The following is a 25,506-nucleotide window of genomic DNA, read 5'->3' as shown; positions in this document are numbered from 1 at the left end:
GTGTGTGTGCGTGTGTGATGAGAAAAGTAGGGCCAGCACCACTCCTTAAAACTAATGGAAAAGATCAAGCTTTCATTTGACCACAAAGAAAAGAATTCTGGAAGGCAGGGACTAGGGTTATTCAACCTCACTTCATGAGCGAGATTTCCCTAGTCCTCGGTGTCATCTTACATACGGGACATTTCCAATAGGTGGCATACAGAATTTATTCAGGAATGCTTCTGTGGAGGGGAGACTCCTCACAGCTAGACAGCCTACTCCAAGTCTGGGTTCTCCAGTGCTAGGCGGACACTGCACCAGTGGGGAACACAAATGACTGAATCCTTGCAAATGGTTTTGGGGACAGAGTGGTGGCCACTAAAGACTTTCAGTCTTCAATCCCTTTTTTTTTGGTTGTACTAGGGTTTGAACTCAGGGCCTCACACTCACTAGGCAAGTGCTCTACCACTTGAGCCATGTCCCCAGCCCTTTGTTGGTTTAGTTATTTTTCAGATAGGGTCTCATACTTTTGCCCAGGGCCATCCTTTTACTGTGATTCTCCTTCCTATCCCTCCCATGTAGCTGGTATTACTGAACATGATCTACCATGTCTGGTCTGTTTATTGAGATGGGGTTTCTCACTAACTTTGTGCCTGGGCTGGCTTTGAACTGCAATCCTCCCGATCTCTGCCTCCCATTAAATCACTTCTCAGCACATCTGTTGAAGGCAGACAAGAATGTGACAGAAACACTGACCAGAAAGAGATCTACTGGCTGTGAGCAATGCCACCACACATCCAAGGAGAGGTGCCTGATTAAGGGCGGGGGGCTCTCAGAGGGGTTTAAATGAAATTAGTCACATGTGAGGAACAGGAAGTCTCCTGGGAAACATGAGGAGGCAATCACAACCTTTGGGAAATCATGCAGGTCTGCCTCTCAGCTTTGCAGGCTTCAATTTCATTTCCATCACTCAATTCCAATCAATTTGGAGAGAATGACCCAGGCAGACTAAACTCACAATAGACTGAGACATAAATCTCAGAGTGTCACTTTGTCAAATTTGAAATGAGCATTACAACTACCTGCCTGACTCATTTAGTCTCATGTATTTTCTTCCTGTAAATAATCTCCACAGGGGAACACCCAAGAGGGTTCCACCAGGATCTCCCTGCTCTGGGCTCACTGGCCGGCCACCCCCCTGCTAAGGCCACATTTCCTCTTACACAGTCAGGGCCTCTGAAGCTGCAGACATGAGAACCCATCTCTCTCCCAGGCACCTGCCTCTGTCCGCTCTGCTTCAGTATGAGTCTTTCTTGTCCTTCTCCACAATTGGCCACCTTATTTCAAGTGCTTAAAGACCCGCCAGCACCCCGTACCTTCTAGATCAGCAGGCTCAAGCCGCATGCAGTGGACAGAGATGGACTGACATGCCATCGCCCCATTGGAGATCTCTTTTATAAGCTCAGATGCCATGGTCAGCTCTACTTGTGTGTCACTGCTGGGGTCACAGCTCCTAACTGTTATCAGGAGCATATCTTTTCTATGCACCTGTTTACAACTCTGGCTCAGATTTCAAAGTCTCTGGCTTTCAACCTCCACCTAGAAATGCCATGTAGACATGAAGACACATCTTCTGTGGACACACAGCTCTTGCACTCACTCACACTCACACTCACACACACACACACACTTGCTTGTTCACGCATCCCCTTCAGAAGCTGTGGCCACAGATCTCTGTGGAGACAAGGCTTGCGGAAATGCTGACTTTTCTTGTCACACAAGACATTGAGGGAGCAGTGGCCAGTGAGCCCTGTGCCTTTCCTATAATTCTGGCACCTGCCCCAAGAACCAAAAACAGTGCCTTAAGCTCAAATGTACTACCACAGGAGAGAAGGAGTTTGTACCCAATTCAGGCCCTTAGTGTCTTTTCATGAAAAAAATCAAAGTCAATAAATAAAAACCCTTACAAAATATTCATGGACTGTGATCAAAGTTTGTCAAACTTAACTCAAACAAGTAAGGAATTCTGAGATGGATGCAAAGGGGAGGGTCTAGAGTCATATTTCTCTCACAAGAAACTCCAGCGCACACAGCCTGGGTGGTTTGCTTTGTTCTTCTATCCCGTTGGACCCTCTGGGGCGATGTGCACAGCAAGGCCTGAAGGACAAGGGGCTTTGGACAGGTGTGACCTGCTCTGTCTCCCCCACCCCTTCCTTCTGTCACAAGCCTTTCATTGATTAGTTACCATAATTCCTCTAGCTGGGGACCTTATTTGTCTCCCTTCCCACTCTTCCTGGGGATCTGAGGCCTCTACCACTCCTGTGCCCCATGGACCTTCCTATCACAGTCTCTTTCTGCCTTTTTGTTTTCCCCTTTTGTGATCAGAATAACAACAAAAAAAATCCCAGAGAAAGAAATTATTTCCTTCTGTGTCTGGGTTAGACCCAATAACTATCTCTTTCTAGGCAGGAAGCAGTTTCCATGACAACCACTCTTTCCTGGGCTACCACCAAGTTAGCAGGAGTGTTGGGATGGAACAGAGTTCTTCACCAACCCCATGGTTTCCGTCTTCACCCATTGCTATAGACCTCTGGCACCAGCTATCTGCACCAACTGTATCTTAAAGGTTTGGTCCTCTTTCCATCTTAACATCAGAAAGATGAAACAAATTCCTTGGTCACTTAAAAGCACACCAATATATTTAAAAGTGTAGTAGAGGGACAGACCTGAAAGAGAATGTGTGACTTGAAGGAAGGAAGTGTGAATGGTCCAGGAAGAGAGCTGGGCTGCAGAGGCACTTGGGAGATCTACACCATGGTCAATGGCATAAGCTTTGAGCTGAGAGCCATGGGGTAGGAATTCCAGCTACATGTCACCCTGGCTGTTACTTATGCTGCCTGAGCCTCAGCACGCCTGTAAAAGACAAACGTGGACATGCCTTGTGGGACTTCGGGGAAAAAGCAAAGACAGAAAGTGTTTCTTCTGCAGTCAACGCGTGGCAATTACCATGTTGCTTTTATTAAGTAAAGAAGGATGGGAAAGGGTCTGGGCAAGCCTGCAATCATAATATTCTGACTGGCTATTGCCATTTTGTGGGATGAGGATGACAGTATGAGCAGCAGACAGCTGGAGGGCTTCTGACAACCTTTTTCTCATAGGCCACTAAGCCAAGTCTGGAGCTACGGGAAGGAATCGGCTCCTTTCCACTCCTGAGACTCAAGAGGACACACCTGGGCAAGCTCCAGGGTTCATCTGACTCGCTCTGTTTAGAGCTCTGCGTAAGCATTTGTTTCACTTTAAAACAGAAGCAAAAAATATGTATTAACCATTAAAGTATTTATTTGATATTCTGCACTCCCTAAACCAGAGTATTTCAGCCCTTCTCTATAAGAAAATCAAGAACTCAGATTTTTTTTAAACACCTTAACTGCTACACCGTGAAGTTTTATTTCAAAATCAGAATTCATATTATAGCAACAAATCAACATGCTCATTGTTCATTCTCCTCCTGCCGCCCCCAGAATTCCTAATGCTGTCAGAGAACTGAGCACAAATAACGCCCCCTCAAACCTTGCTTTTGGGGGTGTTACTTTTTTTTGTGTGGCACTGGGGTTTGAACTCAGGGCCTCATGCTTGCTAGGCAGGCGCTTTTACTGCTTGAGCCACTCCACCAGTCCATCAAGCCTTGTTTTTAATTTTTAATTTTTTTGGTTTGGGCAGTATACTATCCCCTTTCGTGTGGGGTATTTTTTGAGATAGGGTCTCAGGCACTATTTTCCCAGGCTGGCTTTGAACTGTGATCCTCCTGATCTCTGCCTCAGTAGCTAGGATTACAGAAGTGAGCCACTGGTGCCCGGCTTTTTTGAGTTTTTTGAGACAAGGTCTTGCCATGTGGCTCAGGCTAGACTGGAACTCTCTATAGAACCCAGGCTGGTCTCAAACTCAAGATCCTCCTGCCTCAGCTTCCAAGTGTAGGGATTACAGATGTGTACCGCCATGCCTGGCCCTCAAGTCTTTATTTTAAAAAGACAAAACTGTTTACATAGTTTGAGCTACCATTTGTGTCAATGTAGTTATGGGTCTCGTAGACCCTCCCTAACAAGACCTCTTAAGATGGTGAACAAAATACTCTGTTAAGAATTAAGTCTTAAATGCTATCTGAGCTGGCAGGAAAGTAAGGAAACTCTTGAAGACCAGAAACCAGTCCAGACAGGAATCTGGTATTTGAGTTAAGATTTGCCTTTCCTCTGCCTGGAACAGCAGTCAGAGCATTTCTTTCTATAAGAAGCCAGATAATAAATATTTCAGGTTTTACAACCCATATAGCACTGTTAGGACATAAAAATATTCACAGAAGATATGTAAAAACAAAACAAAAAATGGGCATGGCTGTGTTTCAAAAAAACTTTACTTTTAGACCAGGCAAAGAGCAGGCTTTGGCCTGGGGCAGTCATTGGCTGATCCCTGCCTTGTAGCACAGCTTGCCACGAGTTTCCCTCCAGAAAGCACACCTGCTGCATGAAATGTTGGGCCCAGTGAGATTGCCAGTGGTGGCCCTGAGCTCTTCACACCCCTCTGGGTCCCTGTACCCCTACAGAGGACAGTACTCCCATACTGTCTCTGGGCTAGACCATGTCACTTGCTTTGGCCAGTGGGACAACAGTAAAACTGGCATGTACAGAGAACAGGGCTCATTCTCTCTTGCTGCTCCTGGTTCTTCATCCATGACCCCGGGAATTAGCCCCAGCCAGTATGTCTGACATCCCCATTTAACGCCAACTGCCAGACCTATGAGGGAAGGAGGACATCTGAGACCAGCTGGCCCCAGGGCATCCCACCAGGTGACTATAGCCACCTGAACCAGTCCATGTGAGACCAGCAGAAGAACCACCAAGATGAGCCCAGCCTTCCATGCTGCGTAAGCTAAAAACATGACCATTAGGGTGGTGGTTCCCCAACCAAAGCTAAACAATACCTTCCACCGGAAGTTCATTTTCTTCTAAAAATATAAAGTGAGAGACAAACAGGTGTATTTATAGAAATTGTTTAAAAAAAAACTGAGGAAATTAGCTTAAAAATGTATATCCATTTTAAAGCTCTTGTCACCCACCAGCAGGGACAAGCCCTCCCTTGTTTGTCTCAGTAATATGACAGAGCGAATTCTTCCTACCTGAGCAGACTTCCTTGTAAGTAGGGTTGACCGTGTATCCTCCTGAGAAGCCCACTTGAGTGGAATACACTCCTCTCAAGGTCCAGAACTTCCTCTCAGCCCCCCAGAAGCAGCCCATTCCTGCAAGAAACATAAGAAACCCTAGGTCACTCGTCCAAGACAAGACGGACACTGCACCGTACAGTGCCTGTTAGCTAGGAAGAAGTTGCTCCTATCATCCAGTAATCAAAAGTGACTAATGGTTTAGTCTTGCAAAGAGAATTTTTCGCATTTAAAAATAATTTTAAGATTATTTGCATTGGAGCTGGGTGCCAATGGCTCACACCTGTAATCCGAACTGCTCAGGTGGCAGAGATAAGGAGGATTGCAGTTCGAGGCCAGCCCAGGCAAATAGATTTAGAGATCCTATCTTGAAAATATCCAACACAAAAAAGGGCTGGCAGAGTGGCTCACGTGGTAAAGAGCCTGCCTAGCAAGCGTGAGGCCTAAGTTCAAACCCTGGTACTGCCAAGAGAAAAAAAGATCGTTTACATAGTATGTCTCTTTGTCTTCACTGCACAAAATGCAGAAAGCCTAGACTTTAGTGGAATTCGCAAATCCACAACTTTTCCAATAATAAAAGGATAACTATTTTATGGATATTTTCATATTCAATTCATAATTTCAATTAGTAGAAATGTATCTAATTATCAGCTTCTTGGTCTTACTCTTTTTTTTTTTTTTTTTTGGCACTTGGGTTTGAATTTGGGGTCTTCAGCTTGCAAGGCAGGGGCTCTACCATTTGGTCCATGCCCTCGGCCCTTTTTACTTTAGTTGTCTTTTTAATAGGGTCTCACATTTATGCAGGGGCCAGGCTGGATCACGATCCTCCTGTTTAGGCTTCCTGCATAGCTGGGATGACAGGTGTGTGCCTATCACTGGTTGAGATGGGTCTCAAAAACGCTTGGCCCAGACCTGCCCTGAACTATGATCCTCCTGATCACTGCCTCCTGAGTGGCCAGGATTACAGGTGTGAGCTAGCTCACTCAGCTTATGGTCAACATTTTAAAAAACATTTTAAGAAAGAAATGTATCACTGCATTATTTATTCGAATGGGAAAACTTCCAAAGTCACCATAGATCGATGCAGTATTTACAATGAACATTTCAGATGTGTTCAACTTTACATTTGTTTAAAAGTCACTGTGAATATGCACGTGATAAAGCACTGCTCACCCCAAGTCTATTTTTCTGAATTCTACTATTGAATATAATCTACGAGGGGGTGGGAGGTAGGGAAGGAATAACAAAAACAACAAACTCACAAAAATTGTGTTCCATTGAATTAACTAAACTTGTGTTTGTTTACGCCCTGGGTTACTGGATGGATCGCTTTGACCATCTGAGGAAAATCAAGATCCATCCTCCAAGAACAGCCCCGTGCACACTGAAAATGCTGGGTTGTATTTGGGGCTCCAAATAAAGGAGCCTATTTTCTATCATCAGCGTCTAACATGTGCATTAACCTGCCAGCCTATGGCCTGTTTCCAGACAGAAAAGTGCTGCCTCACTCGGGTTCTGTGAGGCTTTACTAAGTCCTACATAACTGAGCCCTTGGTTTGAAGAGTCGGTAAATTAATGTAAGCCTACCACTCCCACACGCTCTACATCTGCTATATTTAATGGCAGCTGTACGAAAACTTAGTCCATTGACATACCTTTTTAGTTTTGTTGGTGAGACTGGAGTTTGAACTCAGGCCTTCTCACTTGCAAAGCAGGTGCCCTACCACTTGAGCCACACCTCCAATTCATTTTGCTCTGGTTATTTTGCAGATGGGATTGCTCAGACTATTTGCCTGGACTGGCCTCAAACTGCTCCAGATCTCAGACTTCCAAGTAGCTAGGATGACAGGCGTGAGCCACCAGTGCCTGGCTTCATTGATATTCTTGATGCTCATTAATATTCTACTTTAAAAATTCAAAGCAACAACAATAACCGAAAAGAAACTTGTGGACTGGATCAAGTGACAGAGTGCCTGGCCCTGAGTTCAAATCCCAGTACCACCAAAAGAAAAGCAAAAACAATAACCAAAAATGATATGTGTAAATCTATAGATTATACAAAAGTATTCCACTTCCTAAACTGTGAGGAGAAATCTACCAACTAAAAATAGGTTAACAGCTTAAAGACATGATAGAGCAAAATAATGAAATTCAATGCTAAGGCTAAATTAAAAAGAAAAACATAAACATAAGCATGTTTCTATTATAAAGCTGAAATAGACTAGAAGGAAATGTACTAAAGTTATAGCCATGATTGCATTACAGTGGTGAGAATATTTTTGTTCATTTTTCAAAATTTCTATAATAGGTTCCTATTCCTTTAAAAATGAAAAATATAGGAGGGGGATGAACCAAACTGAGGAACATTGTAAGCATATATGGAACTGTCACAGTGAAACCCCCTATAAACTAATACCTGCTAATAAAAATGCTAAAAATGAAAAATATATACATTTTTCAAGACAGCAAAAATCCAGGCCAGGTGTGGTAGCCCATGCATGTAACCCCAGGTACTTGGGAGGTAGAGATCAAAGTTCAATGCCAGCTGGGGCAAAAAGGAAAGAAGGGCTGAGGAAAGGAGGAGGGGGAGGGAGGGAGAGAGGGGAGAGGAGGAAAAAGGATCACAAGCATTTGCCTTGTTTGGGCCACACACAGCTGTACCATGTTCCTGTTTACAAGTGAATTGCTTCTTGCTAGTAAATATGCTTACTGAGACACATGAAGCTATCACTCCAGAGTGACTGTGAAAGACAGTGAAGGGAAAATCCTCCCAACAGGGGACCTTCAGGCAGGGGACCAGTTTTCTACCTCAAGTAGAAGAAGCAGCCCATGTTTAGACCACAAATGACTCATGAGCAAGTGGCTTGGTCAACGAGTCAGGCCCAGAGACAAAACAAAAGACTGGACGATCAGGAACAGGGAAACCGAGATGGTCAGAGGAGAGGGGGTATGAAATCCTGTACCATGTGCTAATGCCATCCAGAGGGCATCTACCATGAAAGCGGTGCGACTTTGTAGCTTCAACAAAGTAGAGGCCACTGACCAGCCAATGGATATCAGCCAAACTCTTTCATCGGTCACCTCAGAACTGGCAATGATGGACACAGGAACAAAGTGGCCACCGTGGCAGAAACAGAAAGTTTAAATGGGCCCAAGAGCATGAACTCTCGCTCATCAAGTCTCATTTAGCTGCTGCCACCACTCCACACCCATCTGCCAGTAACAGAGACTGCCCTTAAACACCTCATATAGCACCGTTCCTTGGGGAACCACAAAGTAGCAAGGGCGTAACATGGAACCACATCCATGCTGAAAGAGTCAGTGACATGGTCTCACAGTAACAGACATGTTCCTGGAATGCGGTTGACTTTCCTGCCTTCTGAGTGTCATCCAATGACTGTCCCACATGCGATCCAGTCAAACCAGATGATTCACTTCACAGCCCAGGAGATGCAGCAGTGGCCTGTGCCACTACCATTTTATTCTACTGCACAGCATCCAGAAGCTGCTGTGTAGCCTGAAGAAGCATTGACTCGTCCTCACTGCTCACAGCTGCAGCACCCATTCAGAGGCAGAACTCCAGGAGGGCTGCCAGCCTTTAGGACATGGAATATGCACTCAATCCAAGGCCCCAAAGATAGTCACACATCTTGTTCCCAAAAGAAGAACACATGTGCTTGGGAAGCAAGAGGTGGAAACAAGATTGGCTCCATCTGCCATCATTCCCAGTCACCCATCTGGTAGCTTTGTTCTTCCTGTCCACTCAACTCTTGGCCTTATAGGGTTGGAGTTCCTGGTCCCCAAAAGGATGCACTTCCATCAGGGGACATGAGCATGACCTGTTGAATTGCATTCTACAGCTGTTGCCTAGGGACTCTGGGCTCCTTGTGTACAGTGACAGATGGATGGAGCTGGTCAGGTGCAATTGTCCCATAGCAAATGTCCCATAGAGATCTGTGTTGTGCCACAACCTTGAAAACAGCTGTTGTTACCAGTTATTTGCCATTTGGATAGGTTAAAAGTGGAATCTTATTATGATTTTGGTATTTGCTTGCCTAATTACCAGTAAGGTTGAGCATCTTTCCACATTGTTTATTGTGTGTTTGCTCTTTTGTAAATTATTCTTTGTCTATTGACCTTTGTCTATTTTTATAGAGGTTATTATATTTTTCTTGTTTATTTGTTGTAATTTGTAATGTGTTCTGAATTCTAATTTTTGCAATTATATGTTTGCAGGTATCATCTTGTGTCTGATTTTTCCTTTACCTTTAGTTATGTCTACTGTCAAACACATGTTTTAAATTTTAATTGGATTGAATCTATCTTTTCCCTTATTGTAGGTGCTTTTTGTATCTTGCATTATAACTCCTTCCAGACTTAGAGTTTATAAAGATGATATCCTTTGTTTTTAGAAGTTTTTAAAGTCTTATTCTTCATTTTAGTTGCTAGCCTATCTGGAAGTAAGTCCAGATACGGTGGGAGGTAGGCATTCAAGTTACTGATTTTTTCTGTAGGGAAAGTCAAGTGTCCCAAGTAAATTTTTTTTTTATTAAATAACCCACTCTTTCCCCACTTCTCTGTAATGTCACCTTTACCATACATCATTATGAGTGGTCCTGTTCACAGGTTACTCCAGAGGCACCTGCACACCCATGTTTATTGCAGCACTATTCACAATAGCCAAGTTATGGAAACAGCCAAGATGCCCCACTACTGACGAGTGGATTAAGATAATGTGGTATTTATACACAATGGAATTTTACGCATCCATGAAGAAAAACGAAATGTTATCATTCGCTGGTAAATGGATGGAATTGGAGAACATCATTCTGAGTGAGGTTAGCCTGGCCCAAAAGACCAAAAATCGTATGTTCTCCCTCATATTCGGACATTAGATCAAGGGCAAACACAACAAGGGGATTGAACTTTGATCACAAGATAAAAGTGAGAGCACACAAGGAAGGGGTGAGGATAGGTAAGACACCTAAAAAACTAGCTAGCATTTGTTGCCCTTAATGCAGAGAAACTAAAGCAGATACCTTAAAGCAACTGAGGCCAATAGGAAAAGGGGACCAGGAACTAGAGAAAAGGTTAGATCAAAAAGAATTAACATAGAAGGTAACACACACGCACAGGAAATCAATGTGAGTCAATGCCCTGTATAGCTATCCTTATCTCAACTAGCAAAAACCCTTGTTCCTTCCTATTATTGCTTATACTCTCTCTACAACAAAATTAGAAATAAGGGCAAAATAGTTTCTGCTGGGTATCGAGGAGGTTGGGGGGAGAGGGAGGGGGTAGAGTGGGTGATAAGGGAGGGGGTGGGGGCAGGGGGGAGAAATGACCCAAGCATTGCATGCACATATGAATAATAAAAAAATAAAAAGAAAAAAAAGAAAAATGAGTGGTCCTATTTCTGGGATCTCTATTATGTTCCATTCATTTGTTTCTTCCTGCACCAGTACTGTTTTTTATTCATTTATTCAACAAATATTCCTATAGTACCTGCTATAAGCCAAGATGTACTCTAGGCACTTGGTATACATGAATGAACAAAACAGACAAGATTCTACCCTTTTGGGGGGCATATACTTTAGTCAGAAAAACAGATAAGAAACACTAAAAATAAATAGGTAGGTGATGTAGCAACAAAGAAAGCAAAAAGAACTATAAAAAGTAAGGAAAATAAAGCAGGATCAAAGAGATCAGGAGTGACTGGAGGGAGAAATTTTCAACATGGTGTCAGGGTGGGCCCCAAAGAGATGACGACTTCAAAGTCCGAGGCAGCAAGGCGGTCACCCACTCAGATATCTGAGTAAAGGGCAGAAAAACAGTTTTATAAAGATATCAGCAATGTGTCTGCTGTGCTGAAGGGCAGGAAGGAAGCCAGTGTGGCTTGAGTGGAGTGAACAGGGCAAAGAAGTAGGCCCAGACCAGGTAAACCAGAGTTGGTACAGCCTTGTACCATGGCATAAGGACTCTGTATTTTACTCTGAGTAAAATGGTCAGCCATTGCTGAGTGCCAGGCAGAAGAGGGGATGATATAACTTCTGTTTTACAAGCATTTCTTTGGCTGCCCTTTGTGGACCAGCCAAAAATGTTGGGAATGATTAGAAAACTGTGGCCGTGGAGACCAGTGGTGGCAGAGGAAGTCAGGAACCATGAGCAGACTCTGGATGTATTTTGAAGACACAGCCAGAAAGATTTCCTGACAGATGAGAAGCAGGGTTTGAGAGAAAGAGAAGATTACAGTTAGCTCTAAGATCATAGCTGGAGTGGAGAACATTATGGTTGAAACAGATTTATAAAAAGACCAGGGGTTGTAACCGCTTTGGTTTAATGAGTCAATATCTGAGTAACTCTTCTTATCTTATTCTTCTTCAAAAATTTCTTTGCTATTCTTGGCCCATTACTATTTCAAATTTAGTTTAATATCAGCTTGTCAAGTTCCATAAGAATACCCATTTAAGATTTTGACTAGAATTACTTTGAATTTATAGATTAATTTGAAAATATTTTGTCATTAATAATATTGAGTCTTCTGTCAATGAACATAATATCACTCTCCACTTGTCCAAATCTTCCCAGGATTTAATGCCAAGATATAAATTTCTCCACAAAGGTCTGATACGTTTTATTAGATATAGTTCTACATATCCCCTGATTTGTGTTGCTGTTACAAATAGCATTTTGTAGATTACATTTCCTTATTGGTTCCTGCTGAAGTAGAAAAGCATCATTGATTTTAGTATACTCTTCTTACAGTGAGAAAACTTTGAGAAGTCTCTTATTAGTTCTAATGGCTGTCTCTGGGTTCTCTTTGATTTTCGACATAGAAAATCACATTTTATGCAAATGACAGTTTTATATCTTGCTATCCAGTATTACTCTTCTTCCTTTATCTCATTGCGTTGGCTCAGACATTCATACAATGCTGAATAATCAGGGTGACAGTGAGAATCCTTGTCTCACCTAACTTTACTGAGGATGCTCCAGTAAGTCTGGAATCACTGGAGACTTTATCAGACTGAGAACCTCTCCTTCAACTCATAGTTTGAGGTTTTTTTTTAATTATGCATAGTTTTAAATATTAACATTTGAGATGATCAGATCATTGCTCTACCTCTTAAGGTAGTATCGAACATCAATAGATTTTCTAAACCATTCTACAATAAATCTTTCCTAATTTAAGCATTCAATGCTGAATTTCTTTTGCTATTTTATTTCTAATCTTTTATTTATGTTCATAAGGAAGACTTGTCAGGATGTTATTTCCCTATACTGTTCTTATCCAGAATTGATATCAAGGTTATACTGGCTTCTTAAAAGGGATCGGCTAGCCTTTCTTCTTCTTTTTTTACCCCTTTGTAATACTGCATTAGAAAGGATTATTTCTTCCCTGAAGCTATAATAAAATTTTCTGAGACAGCTGACCTTGATCTTTGGGGATGAAGAAGAGAGGAAGTAGGGAATGCTGTTTCATCGTTATCTGCTTATTCATATTTTTCTGTTTATCTTTCTGTTTTTAGAGGCTTTCTTAGCAGACTAAACCTTGGATTACACTGATTCTCTTTATTAACTTTTTTTTTCGATTTCTGCTTTCTTTACTGTTAGCTTGTTTTGTGGCTCACTTTTTGGTCTGTTCTTTTCCTACCTTCTTAATAAGAATTATCTGCTTACTAATTTTCTAGTGTTATTTTCAAATGTTCTTATTTTCTAGTACATACCTTTCAGGCTACACATTTACCACTAAACTTTGCTTCAGATACAACCTACACATTTAGATGTATAATAGAGTCTATTCTTTTCTAGTATAACTTCCATTTTATTTTCTTCTTAACATATGAGTTACTCAGAGTGAATATTTTTTAAAAGATGTGGCCTGTTTCTTACACTATCTTTTCATTTTGATTTTCACTTTAGTGTATTGTGTTAGAAACTTTAGACTTTACCACATTCTTTCGAAGTTGTTGTGACTTACCTTATAAACCACAGCACAGTTTTTGTAAGTGTCCTGTTGTGCACTTGAAAACTATCAAAGTACTTTCTGTATAGTGATTGAGTACAGGGTTTTACAGACATTTGTGTACAAGCTTGCTGATAAATGGATCTAAGTCCATTAAATTTTCTGGCACATTAAGCTATCTGATGCTTACTAAAATATCCTCCTATGTTTGTGAATTTTTCAAATTCTCTTTTACATCTGTTAGTTTTGTTTTGCTTAGTTCGGGGCTAGGTGCCCATCCTCCCAGAATAATTTCAGACACTACCTTCTTCCCCTCAAGTCTTTCCAGAATACTAACCTGACACAAAGTCTCTCTTCTGGGAACCCCAAATCACATCCAAGCCCTCTTCATCAGGCATTTGTATAATCAGCCTCATGGGCCTCCTCCTTTAAGCCCCTCTCTACCCAGTGGACACTGAACTTGGGATATACCTCACTGGAGTTTGTTTGCCTTCATCACCTGTCTCAGCCCCTGCATGTTTGAGGCTCCTGTTGAATTGGGTGGGAATGCTTTGAAAATTGAACAGACCATCTTCCTCATTATAATGGGGTTCGTGATGGAGGGTTTAAGAAACCACAGCACAAATTTATGGGACATTTAGCCCCTCCCTTAAGGCTTAGAAAGTGGAAGCTCATGAGTACCCAGGGAAACATAGCACTGGACACAGAAAGAGAAGCAGCTCGTGCTTCACCTCTTCTTCCCATTCCCAAATCCCAGGGTTGTTGTAGTGTGGATTTAGAATACTGAATGTGGAATATTCTGGTCAGACTTACCATGCTGCAGCACTTACTCCCTGAGGCCTGAGGGGAGCCCCCTGTGTGCTCTGGACCTTCTTTCCCTATTTCTGAGGCAGGAATAGAAAGGATGCTGTTGGTACTGGCACAAAAACAGACATGAAGACCAGTGGAACAGAATAGAGGATCCAGATATGAAGCCACACAACTATGAGCAACTTGTCTTTGACAAAGGAGCTAAAAATATACGATGGAGAAATAGCAGCCTCTTCAACAAAAACTGCTGGGAAAACTGGTTAGAGGTCTGCAAAAAACTGAAACTAGATCCATGTATATCACCCTATACCAAGATTAACTCAAAATGGATCAAGGATCTTAATATCAGACCCCAAACTCTAAAGTTGATACAAGAAAGAGTAGGAAATACTCTGGAGTTAGTAGGTATAGGTAAGAACTTTCTCAATGAAACCCCAGCAGCACAGCAACTAAGAGATAGCATAGATAAATGGGACCTCATAAAACTAAAAAGCTTCTGTTCATCAAAAGAAATGGTCTCTAAACTGAAGAGAACACCCACAGAGTGGGAGAAAATATTTGCCAATTATACATCAGACAAAGGACTGATAGCCAGAATATACAGGGAACTTAAAAAACCAAATTCTCCCAAAACTAATGAACCAATAAAGAAATGGGCAAGTGAGCTAAACAGAACTTTCTCAAAAGAAGAAATTCAAATGGCCAGAAAACACATGAAAAAATGCTCACCATCTCTAGCAATAAAGGAAATGCAAATTAAAACCACGCTAAGATTCCACCTCACCCCTGTTAGAACAGCCATCATTAGCAACACCACCAACAACAGGTGTTGGCGAGGATGCGGGGAAAAAGGAACCCTCTTACACTGTTGGTGGGAATGTAAACTAGTACAACCACTCTGGAAAAAAATTTGGAGGCTACTTAAAAAGCTAGACATCGACCTACCATTTGATCCAGCAATACCACTCTTGGGGATATACCCAAAAGACTGTGACACAGGTTACTCCAGAGGCACCTGCACACCCATGTTTATTGCGGCACTATTCACAATAGCCAAGTTATGGAAACAGCCAAGATGCCCCAGCACTGACGAATGGATTAAGAAAATGTGGTATCTATACACAATGGAATTTTATGCAGCCATGAAGAAGAACGAAATGTTATCATTTGCTGGTAAATGGATGGAATTGGAGAACATCATTCTGAGTGAGGTTAGCCTGGCCCAAAAGACCAAAAATCATATGTTCTCCCTCATATGTGGACATTAGATCAAGGGCAAACACAACAAGGGGATTGGACTATGAGCACATGATAAAAGCGAGAGCACACAAGGGAGGGGTGAGGATAGGTAAGACACCTAAAAAACTAGGTAGCATTTGTTGCCCTTAACGCAGAGAAACTAAAGCAGATACCTTAAAAGCAACTGAGGCCAACAGGAGAAGGGGACCAGGAACTAGAGAAAAGGTGAGATCAAAAAGAATTAACCTAGAAGGTAACACCCATGCACAGGAAATCAGTGTGAGTCAATGCCCTGTATAGCTATCCTTATCTCCACCAGCAAAACCCCTTGTTCCTTCCTATTATTGCTTATACTCTCTCTACAACAAAATTAGAAGTAAGGGCAAAATAGTTTCTGCTGGGTATTGAGGGGGGGGAGAGGGAGGGGGCGGAGTGGGTGGTAAGGGAGGGGGCGGGGGCAGGGGGGAGAAATGACCCAAGCCTTGTATGCACATATGAATAATAAAAGAAAAAGGAAAAAAAAAAAAAAAAAAGAAAGGATGCTGTCCTCAGAATCCTTGGGGACATTCCACAGACAACACACAGAAAGTGTCAAGCACACAGTAGGTACTCAGTAAGTGCTGGTTTCCATCCTGTTCCTCATTTTCCTATTGGTTCCACTTTCCCTCACAACATACAGACACAGACCCTCTAAACTCCCTCTCTGTCACCCATGGTCAGAACTGCTTCTCCTGTCACCCTTTGTCTCTGAGGTGTCATGATATCCTGTGGTAACCTGGTAACTGCCCAACTCAGATGTCCCCTCTCCATCAGCCATTTCTAAACCAGAATATGTCTGCTTTCTTGTTGTCTCCTCTCCAGTCACCAGTCGGGTCTCTGTCACCTCAAACCTGCAAGGAACATTAGTCTCAACCAGAGGCACTGAGAGTTGTGTGCCTCAGAGTCACATGCTGGCATGTTTGTCATCCGGAAAATGAGTAAAACCATCTTTAACATTTGCTTCACCACTAAATGATCTGATGACTTGTGGGAATGAATTTTAATGGGAATTGAAACTGAGTCTCCTCTTTTCTTCTTCTCCTCCCCTTATAAAACTGTGACTTTATCATTGTGATCAGTGAGCAAATAAAATTATTCCTACAATCAGTCAATAAACTGGCATCCTTTTCCTGATGTGACAGGAAGCAAGGTGAGGAAGGGAAAGATTAAATGAGTTTATACTTGTCGAATGCCTGCCAGGAGGCGCTGCTGCAATGCGTTTTCATACTTATGGACTGTCCTGACAACCCTACAAGGAAGACATTGCTATCCTTCTTTAAGGAGTTGAAAAGGAAGATTCAGAAAGGTTAGATCACATGCCCAAAGAGAGCGCCAAGGCAGCACATAATTTGAGCCAGGCACACCTAGAATCCAAAGCTGTAATTCCCCTTGAGCCTCCCAGGACAGGACTTGAGATGCTGTGCCACCTTCAAGCAAACTGGGTAACAAAACAGGCAGTAGGGGCCTGCCCTTGCTGGTAACAGAAAGAAAAAGACAAGAAGCAGCAGTGGTGGCAGGGAGGCAGCTACCCGGGCCACAGGACAGTACAGTAGTATGGCTAGGAAGCTGAGTGGCCCTGGCAAAACCAACAGGAGTGGCAGGGGCAGAAGTGGCAGGGGCAGGAGTGGCAGGGGCAGGAGTGGTTGGCAACAGACAGTATCAGAGGGAACAGAGAAAGCAAACAATGGTGGGAGGTCAGGATGTGCTGGCAGAGGGGTCCTTTCTTTCACAGGTGCTGCAACTAGGGCCCCTAACCTTGTGCTACGGCCCTATCTGTCAGGGGCCTTGGGCCTGAACCTCAAGGCTGACCCCCATGCCACCACCTAGCTGTCAAAGGCCCAGGGCTCCCTGCCATTGCCACTGTCATCTATGCCATCTGCAAACACCTGCAAGGGCCCATAATAACTGGAAGATCTGCCCCTCATCTCCCTGTGATTTCTATCTGGTAGAGCAGAAGGACCCCAGCTTGTCATAGGAATGGCACAGCCAGAGTAGGGGGTGGATGTACTGGTGTGTCAACTATTCATTACAGAGAAGTCAGTTACACCTGGTAAATGCAACCCAGCTTATGTGGATCTCGGAAGAGAGAGAGTTTACAGAGCGCTCCATCAGAATGGCGTTTTCTGCCACAGCCTTTCAGCGACTCTGGGTGGAGTACACACATTCGTCAGCACAGACAATGTGCCACGCACAACATGTGTCCAGGGCTTTCCTTCCCTGGCTTTCTGTCCTCTTGAAAGACACAAGAATGACACCCAGATGGGCAGGGTGACAAACTGACACAAAAATCCAGCCACAATGGATAGGCATGCATCCTTGACAGAAGAGGAACTAAGGAGATGTGGGAACTAAACCTGAGAAGGCCGCTTAGCAAACACTACAGACCTAGTGACAGACGCTGACTGTGTGGCCAGGGTAATTCACTGCAGGTCAGCCATCCAGCATAAGAAGGGGCGGGAGTTCAGCTCTAAAATGCTAGGGTTCACTGTCACAGAAGATCAACATATAGTAGAAATGGAGATGAAGCCACGCTGGCTTTACTTTTACACAAACCTATAGCATGCCAAAAATTCAACAAGATACTCCTTTATCCCTATTCTGGCTTGAAAAACTACAAAATGTAAAAATACTTTCTGCTAATAAGGAAACCCATGTAGCAATTAGGGTCTGATTGATATTTTCAATATTTGATGACAACTAATTGCTTTCTGTCCACATCCATTCCTAATGCTGCTTTAATTTGATTAGGTATTCTCCATCTCTCCTGTAATTTACAATAAACCCAGATGTGCATGTGTGTGTGCCCCTGTGCCTGTGGCAGCCCCGGGTTTTTACAAGCATTGCTATAGCCGTCCCCTGGGAAAGTTGTCTCAAAACACCAGGCCTCTGGTCACTGAGAAGGCTCCAGAACCAGGGCCTGGAAGGGTTTTTCTCTCACCTCGCTTTTGTGCCCTGCTAAGGTTCAGACAACAGCTGTTACCTGGTCAAAGCTCAAATCACCCTCCTAAGACCTCTACAGATACAAGGATAGCTACAGAGCTCCTTCTACCTGGAATATTCCTCCTTCGCTCTCATCCTCTCCCTTGAGATAACAAAAGATAAAGTTAGCCCCTCTTCCTCGTGGCAACCTGTTAATCCTTGGGCCACATGCAAATAGCTCTGGGAACCAACCACTTGGAGCTCCCCTTCTGCAGGTGAAGTACAAGTTCCTGCCCCTGCTCATCATTACACACCTTGTTGGGTCTGCTTGATACCTACTTTCCTCAGAATGTGCCCTGATGTGTCTGCAAACCTTAAAAGAGAGCAGGACCACAGCTCCTCCCCAGGGATGGACCAAGGAGGCCATGCATTCTGCTGAACAGACCACCCATGCGACAAGGAAGCCCAGGTCACTCTAACCAGCTCACCACACAGAGCAGCATTCTCTAGGTCACTGGATAGCATGTGACTGCTACCTGGACTAGATGTCAACAGACATAACACCTCAACTCCAGAAAAGTGCACTCCTTCAGAGGACATGAGGCTGGCTGAGAGTGAATTGTGGGGCTTTAACGGGGCTTGACCAGAAAGTGCAGCAGCCGATCTGGGCCAGACAAGAAGGGGCTTAGGAACACAAAATTAGCATGCGGTTTCATGAGGAGGCATCCTTTACCTATTTCCTATTTCCCAGATGTGTCTGTCATGGGTTCTGCCTTCTCTAAGTCCTGGCAACTTGGTTTCCCCTTTGGGGAAACATCTATGAAATCTCAAGGAACAAATCACCATGACATTTGCTGTGTGTTGACCAACACAGTTGAAAGCTTTCAGTTCCAGCTCCCTCCAGAGAGAAAATGCAGGACCTATGGGTGTGGGAAAGTGGACCCAGATGGAGAACGTTTCTTGAAAGGCACCCAGAACAATCTGCAGCCACGTGTGCCCCGCTTCCTAGCTTTTGAGGGAAGCAGCCAAATATCATAGGAGGAAGGGGACAGTCAGAGGGCTGCCAGTGAAAATCCTGGCCTTTCATTTTCAGGTTATGAAGCTGAGACCCAAACGAGACAGCTGGTCTGAGATGGTAAGTGACAGAGCAACACTGATGTGGTATCTAGGGACCTGGCCAGGAACTAGGATTGGGGAAGAAAAACACCAGAAGCTATGGAGTTCTGTCACGAGCTTAGCTGAAATCTCATGCCTGGAACCACAGCATCTCAGATGCAGCTATGTAACTCACACAGCGTCACAAGCTCTCCCCTTGGCCACTTGTCCAGTGACTCTGAGGAAATGTAAACCTTCCCATCTTCCCACTGGGGGCCACACATTCAATCACACTTCATTTCTTTCTAACATGGATGTAATGCTTCCTCTTTCACTTTCCTAGTTCGTGGCTATTTTCTTCACTGGAAATGTCTTTCTTTCAGGATTGCTTGGCATCAAGTCGATGGTCAACAAATACCAAATTCAGTAAACTTGCAGGACATAAAAGCAGGGTGCAAAAAAAAAAAATCAGTAGTGTTTCCATACACCAATAACAAGCTAGAAAAAAACAAAAGGAAAAAAGCTGTCCATACTGCCTATCAGCAGCTACTTCCCTCAGAAATTTCCAGAAATTCCCTTAAGACTTCTCTGAAAGTCTCTCTACATGTATGTACTCCTCTAGTCGAACCTTCTTTTCCTCAAGCTAGAATTTTTTAAATGATTTCTTACTCAACTCTGTAAATGAAGTAACTGAATGTATGGAATTTTCCCCTATTTTCACTACCAGTGTGCAGAATATCACTTATCCATTTATCTAACAAATATTTACATTAAGGATCTATGCTTCAGACTAGGCCCTGGCTATACAAGACCCAGCGGCTAGCATCAGAAAGCTTAGAAGACTGAAGAGGATGACAAAGTCACTCAATATCTAATCATAATTCAAGGTGAGAAACCTTTGCTGATAAACAAAGGCACAAGGATGGATTGGGTAAGGACTGGGGAGAAGTCGCTGAGCAGGGTTGCAACTGAAGACCTGAAAGGATGTAAAGTAGTTTAGAGTAACAGATGCAGTGATGAGCCCCCAACATGGGTTAGGTGAAAAGCAGTGTTTAAAAAAAAAAAAAACAAAAAACAGCTAGTAGTGTGAGCTGGACTCTGGTTCAACAGGGTCTTAACGGTCAGGGGGGACTGGAGAGATCTTTCTGGGGACAAGCTTTCCCTGGCCAGGGAATGATGTGATCATGGCTATACTGTGAGAAACAGCCTGTTGGGGAGGTAATCAGATCTCTTAGAGAAGTGACAGGTTGGCAGAGGGACCCAGTCCCATCCACTGGCCTCCGTGTCCACTGCCACTCTGGTGGAGCCAAGGTCTCTTTTCCTCTTCGCCCTTGAGGAAAGGTTTCATGTTTTGGTCTCTTTCAGTTTGGGGCTGGTAATGATCGAGGCTGTGGTTTAGATGGGAAAGTCAAGGTCTTTTGTGAACACAGAATACAATTGCAGAGGAAGGAAGTAAAGAGAAGGTGTCCGGGTTGTAGCAGTTGCCTTCAACCTGGTCTCTGGAAACCTCGCCTCACACTTTCACACCTGCCTTGTCAGAGAGAGATCCCAGCATGCCCACTGTAATGATTTCCGGGAGGACAGCTGGGATTTGAGCAGGATGGACGTCCATGTTTTGTACTCATTTTTCTCCCCACCCAAAGCATCATGGTCCTGATTTGCTCCTTGCCTTTCACCTTTTAGATTGGCGTTCACCTTAACCCTCCTAATTATTTTTTCACCATTATTTTCTCAAATATCTTTCCTGCCCCAGTGACTCTTTGGGCTTCTTCTCACATCCTAGTTACACATATTTGGACCACTTGATATTATCTCACAATCACTGAGTACTTTTCTATGTGCTCCACTTGGGGTGATTTCTTTCACCTTTACAGATCCCTTCTTCCGCAGTGGCCAATCTCCTGCTGAGTTCACTCAGTAACTTTTTTCAGATGCTACATTTTTTGCAGTCTCAGAACTTCTACCTCATTCTTTTAATAGTTTGCATTTGTCAATATCTATCTCCTCACCTATTTCATCCATACTTCCTGTAATATACTTATAGCATGTTTTAAGTCATTGTCTGCTAACTTCAACACCAGATTTATCTGTTTCTGCTTCTACTGACTTCTATTCATTACTCAGTAATCACGTCTTATATCTTCACATGTCTGATGGATAATTTTCATTGTATGATAAACACTGTAAATAATATACAGTAGAGACTGGATTGCATGTTTTCCTCTTAAAGATGTTGAATTTCGTTCTGGCAAGCAATTTCATTACTGGCAGGTCACCTTGATCCTGAGGAAGTGTGGCTTTAAATTTTACAATAGGTTTGTTTTGGTTTTCCTCCTAACATGAGGATGTACCCTTCATCCTGGGGTTACGCCTAAGATGTGCCCCTCCTAGAGTTTCAAAGGAAAGGCTAAAGTTTTTGCGAGTCTCTCTCTATAACTTTACCTCCTTCTAAGTACGTCAGCTTTCCAGCAGTTTCTTTCCTAGTAACCACCATTCTACTCTCTGCATCTATGAGGTTTACCTCTTCAGATTTCATGGATGAGTGAGGCCCTAGTGGCACTTGTCCTTCTGTGCCTGGCTACTGAACGAGCATAAAGCCCTCCAGTTTCATCCACGTGGTCACAAAGGACAGGTTTTCCTCCATTGTCAAGCTAAGTAGTGCATTCAGGACCACACTTTAATTATCCCCTCATCCGCTGATGAACGGTTAGTTGAGCCCGTACTTTGGCAGTGAACACAGGAATGTAGATGGCTGTTGGAGACAGTGGTTTCAGGTTTTTTTGGGTTTTTTGGGTTTTTTTGTTTTATTACTCAGAACCAGAATTGCAGGGTAAAATGGTAGTTCTATTTTTTAATTTTTTTTTTTTTTTTTATCTTGAGGAACCTCTCTCCATACTGCTTTTCATAGTGGCTATGTTTACATTTCCGCCAACCATAGGAATTCTCACCAACAGTTGTTATCTTTTGACTTTTTGATAATGGCTAAACTAATGTGTTACCTGAAAGGGCCATTTAAATTCCTAAAACAGAGGGATGAAAACCTTCTCCAACCGTAGCGTCTAACACTAGAGGAAGATCCTCAGGCACTCAGTGAGAGCAGAGGTCCGGCCTCCTCCGGGTTCTCCCCCATCCAGAACATTCTGCCCTCAACATGGCAGCTAAGTGATTCTTTTAGAAATGCGTCATATTAAATTACTCCTCTGCCAAAATTCCTTAAAAATTTCCTGTAGCACACAAAACAAAGGCCAAAGTCCTCATAGTCACCCACAATGTCCCCATGGTGTGACTCCCTCTTAATCTCTGACTTCATCCTTGTCTACCACTCTCCACCCACACAGGCCTCCTGTCCAGACCACTCCCGCCACAGGGCCCTTGCACTTGCATTCCTTTTGCCTGTGACATTTTTCCTACGAATCTCTGAGTGACAACACATCTCTTTCAAGTCTTATAGAGATCTTTGCTGCAACAAATCCCACTTCCTAGGGCTTCACTGGTAACATTTCCAATTCTTCTGGAAAATTAGAGCAGCTACTGTTTGATTTTGATTGCCTTAAAAAAAAAAGCTGTACATTATACTTGACCTAGGAAATTTCATTCATGGAAATTATTTTATTTATTTATCTGCAGCGTCATTCCACAAGGAGAATTTGAAAGAACTTATAAAAGTGCATGTGGGAGAGATGGATGAGATTAAAAAGTCAGCAGGGTCTGGCACCCTCAGCCCCACTCGCCATGCTGAGCCAAGACATGAGAAAGCATGCCAGGTGGATGAGCCCAGAGGTTCATCTTTGAAGCGGGCAGCATTCCTGAGAAGGCATGGGAATTTCTGGGCCACTTGTCCATTTTCCTCATTTCAGCATTTTGAACGCATTCCACAGCTAGAAGCAAGATCTGCTCCAGCGCTCAGGCCTGGTGTGGAGTTGGTTCTAATCCTGGGCCACTGAGGTCAGGAATGGAAACCCTTTGGCAACATGTTCTTTGGTCACAAGTTCTGCTGGGGAATGAGGGAGAAGTACTGAGGGGATGTATGGTGGCCCTGCCTCTGCCACTGATACACAACTGCTGCTCGATTTACCCAGCTGGATAGGGCTGGCTGGCTGCTGTGACTATGGTTCCTCACGTCTGCCCAAACTGTTCTAAAATCAACTTGCTCTCTTCCCGAGACCCACATAAGCTGGGTCCAATTAAAGAGGCTTCCATCACTTGTTAAATGACCTTTGACTTAAGAATCTGACTCATGAATACACTTCTAACCCATGTCCAGACACACAAAGCAAAATAGTAGACACACAAAAAATAAGCATTTATCCTGTTTTCCTAGTCAAACCGGATCTCATGGTCACCAAATAGTCATAGAGGGAAGTTTCTTTTCATAGAAATATTCAAGCTCACAACTAAAAGGAAATACTGGAATTAGGATATGATACTCCCTTGGTAGCCACAGGGTACTGAATGCAGTGCTCCACAAACACTGGAGACACTAAAACTCAGACACTCAAGTTCCTATGCACACCCTTGAGTATAATGTAAGTCCTTCTAGATTATTCATAACATGTAATGCAATGCAAGTACTAAGCAGTTGTTACAATGTACCGTTTAGAGAATATGGACCAGAAAAAAAATCTCTACGTGTTCAGTGCAGATGCAATTTTTAAAAGTATTTTCTATCCAAATCTGTGGATGTGAAGCTCATGGATACAGAGGGCTAACTGCATCTTGCAGCCTGTAGTCAAATAAGAGCGAGGTAATGACTATTAATGGCTGATAACATCACTGTTATTAGATGCCTCCCGAATGGCTTACACACCACCATCATGGCCTCTGATCGGCTTCTAACTCCCAGTTGTAGAAAATACAGAGAAGAGAAAGACACGATCATTCAATTCAGAATGAAGGGAACAGCACAATTTTTTTAACAGAATTTTAAGGAAAAGAGAGAGACACACACACATAGGGAAGGAGAAAGGTGAATTTATAGATTAAAAAGACTAAATATTTACATCAACCAATTGCAATTTGAGCACGCCATTTTGATCTTGATTGAAGCAAATAGTTAAAAAATAGTGTCTCATTAATATGACTTAAGCAGTTATCCACAGAAATGAGATATATAGAGAATAGACACGCATATATTCTAGAATTTTCACATATATATATGTGAGGGTCACTCTCTAGGGCCTTGACCACAGCTCATTGAACTCAGCTGCCCCCTGATATGAGCAGTGGGACCTCATATCCCCTTCTTGCCAGCCTCTGCTGACAACCTCTGATGACAATGTGACCCACCACTACCCTGTGAGGCGTGCAGTTTAACCCACGCTTCACAATGAGGAATGGCGCATAGGGGACAAGGAGCTTGTCCAATGTCACACAGAGCTTTCTCTGGCTCCGAGGACCCCTGGGCATGCTTGATTCTTTATGGACTCCACCCCTACCTGTTCCATGGGGAGGGCTTTTGTCTGGTTCTTACTGTATTCCCCGTGCTTGAGGTTGATGGACAAGTGCTCTCTACACAAGTGAAGGTCACCTTAGGAGATGTTAGTTAATTTTCTCTTGCCTATAGCAGTTCAGTTCCATCCTCCATGCATGGAAAATAAATCCCACCGATGAATGATCATTCGCTGGTAAATGGATGGAATTGGAGAACATCATTCTGAGTGAGGTTAGCCTGGCCCAAAAGACCAAAAATCGTATGTTCTCCCTCATATGTGGACATTAGATCAAGGGCAAACACAACAATGGGATTGGACTTTGATCACATGATAAAGCGAGAGCACACAAGGGAGGGGTGAGGATAGGTAAGACACCTAAAAAATTAGCTAGCATTTGTTGCCCTCAACGCAGAGAAACTAAAGCAGATACCTTAAAGCAACTGAGGCCAATAGGAAAAGGGGAACAGGTACTAGAGAAAAGGTTAGATCAAAAAGAATTAACCTAGAAGGTAACACCCACGCACAGGAAATCAATGTGAGTCAATGCCCTGTATAGCTATCCTTATCTCAACCAGCAAAACCCCTTGTTCCTTCCTATTATTGCTTATACTCTCTCTACAACAAAATTAGAGATAAGGGCAAAATAGTTTCTGCTGGGTATTGGGGGGGGGAGCGGGAGGGGGCGGAGTGGGTGGTAAGGGAGGGGGTGGGGGCAGGGGGGAGAAATGACCCAAGCCTTGTATGCACATATGAATAATAAGAGAAAAAAAAAGAAAAAAAAAAACATTTTCCATGAAAAAAATAAAATAAAATAA

General features: G+C 43.2%; 1 protein-coding gene across 6 annotated transcripts in view; it reads right to left on the bottom strand.

The window, feature by feature from the left end:
* Msra (methionine sulfoxide reductase A) overlaps window positions 1–25,506 on the bottom strand; it is a 319,535-nt gene that overhangs the window by 161,120 nt on the left and 132,909 nt on the right. For 4 of the 6 annotated variants that reach the window (XM_074055267.1, XM_074055268.1, XM_074055270.1 and 1 more), the window contains exon 3: window positions 5,150–5,269. The exons of the other annotated variants lie outside the window; for them this stretch is intronic. In XM_074055267.1, the coding sequence (XP_073911368.1) occupies window positions 5,150–5,269 (120 nt within the window). The remainder of the gene's footprint in view (window positions 1–5,149; window positions 5,270–25,506) is intronic. 6 annotated transcript variants of the gene reach the window in all.

The sequence above is a fragment of the Castor canadensis genome, chromosome 14 (assembly GCF_047511655.1).
Source record: "Castor canadensis chromosome 14, mCasCan1.hap1v2, whole genome shotgun sequence".
NCBI classification, from domain to species: Eukaryota; Metazoa; Chordata; class Mammalia; order Rodentia; family Castoridae; genus Castor; species Castor canadensis.
The sequence above is the reverse complement of the archived record's forward strand: the minus strand, read 5'-3'. Positions and strand labels throughout refer to the sequence as shown.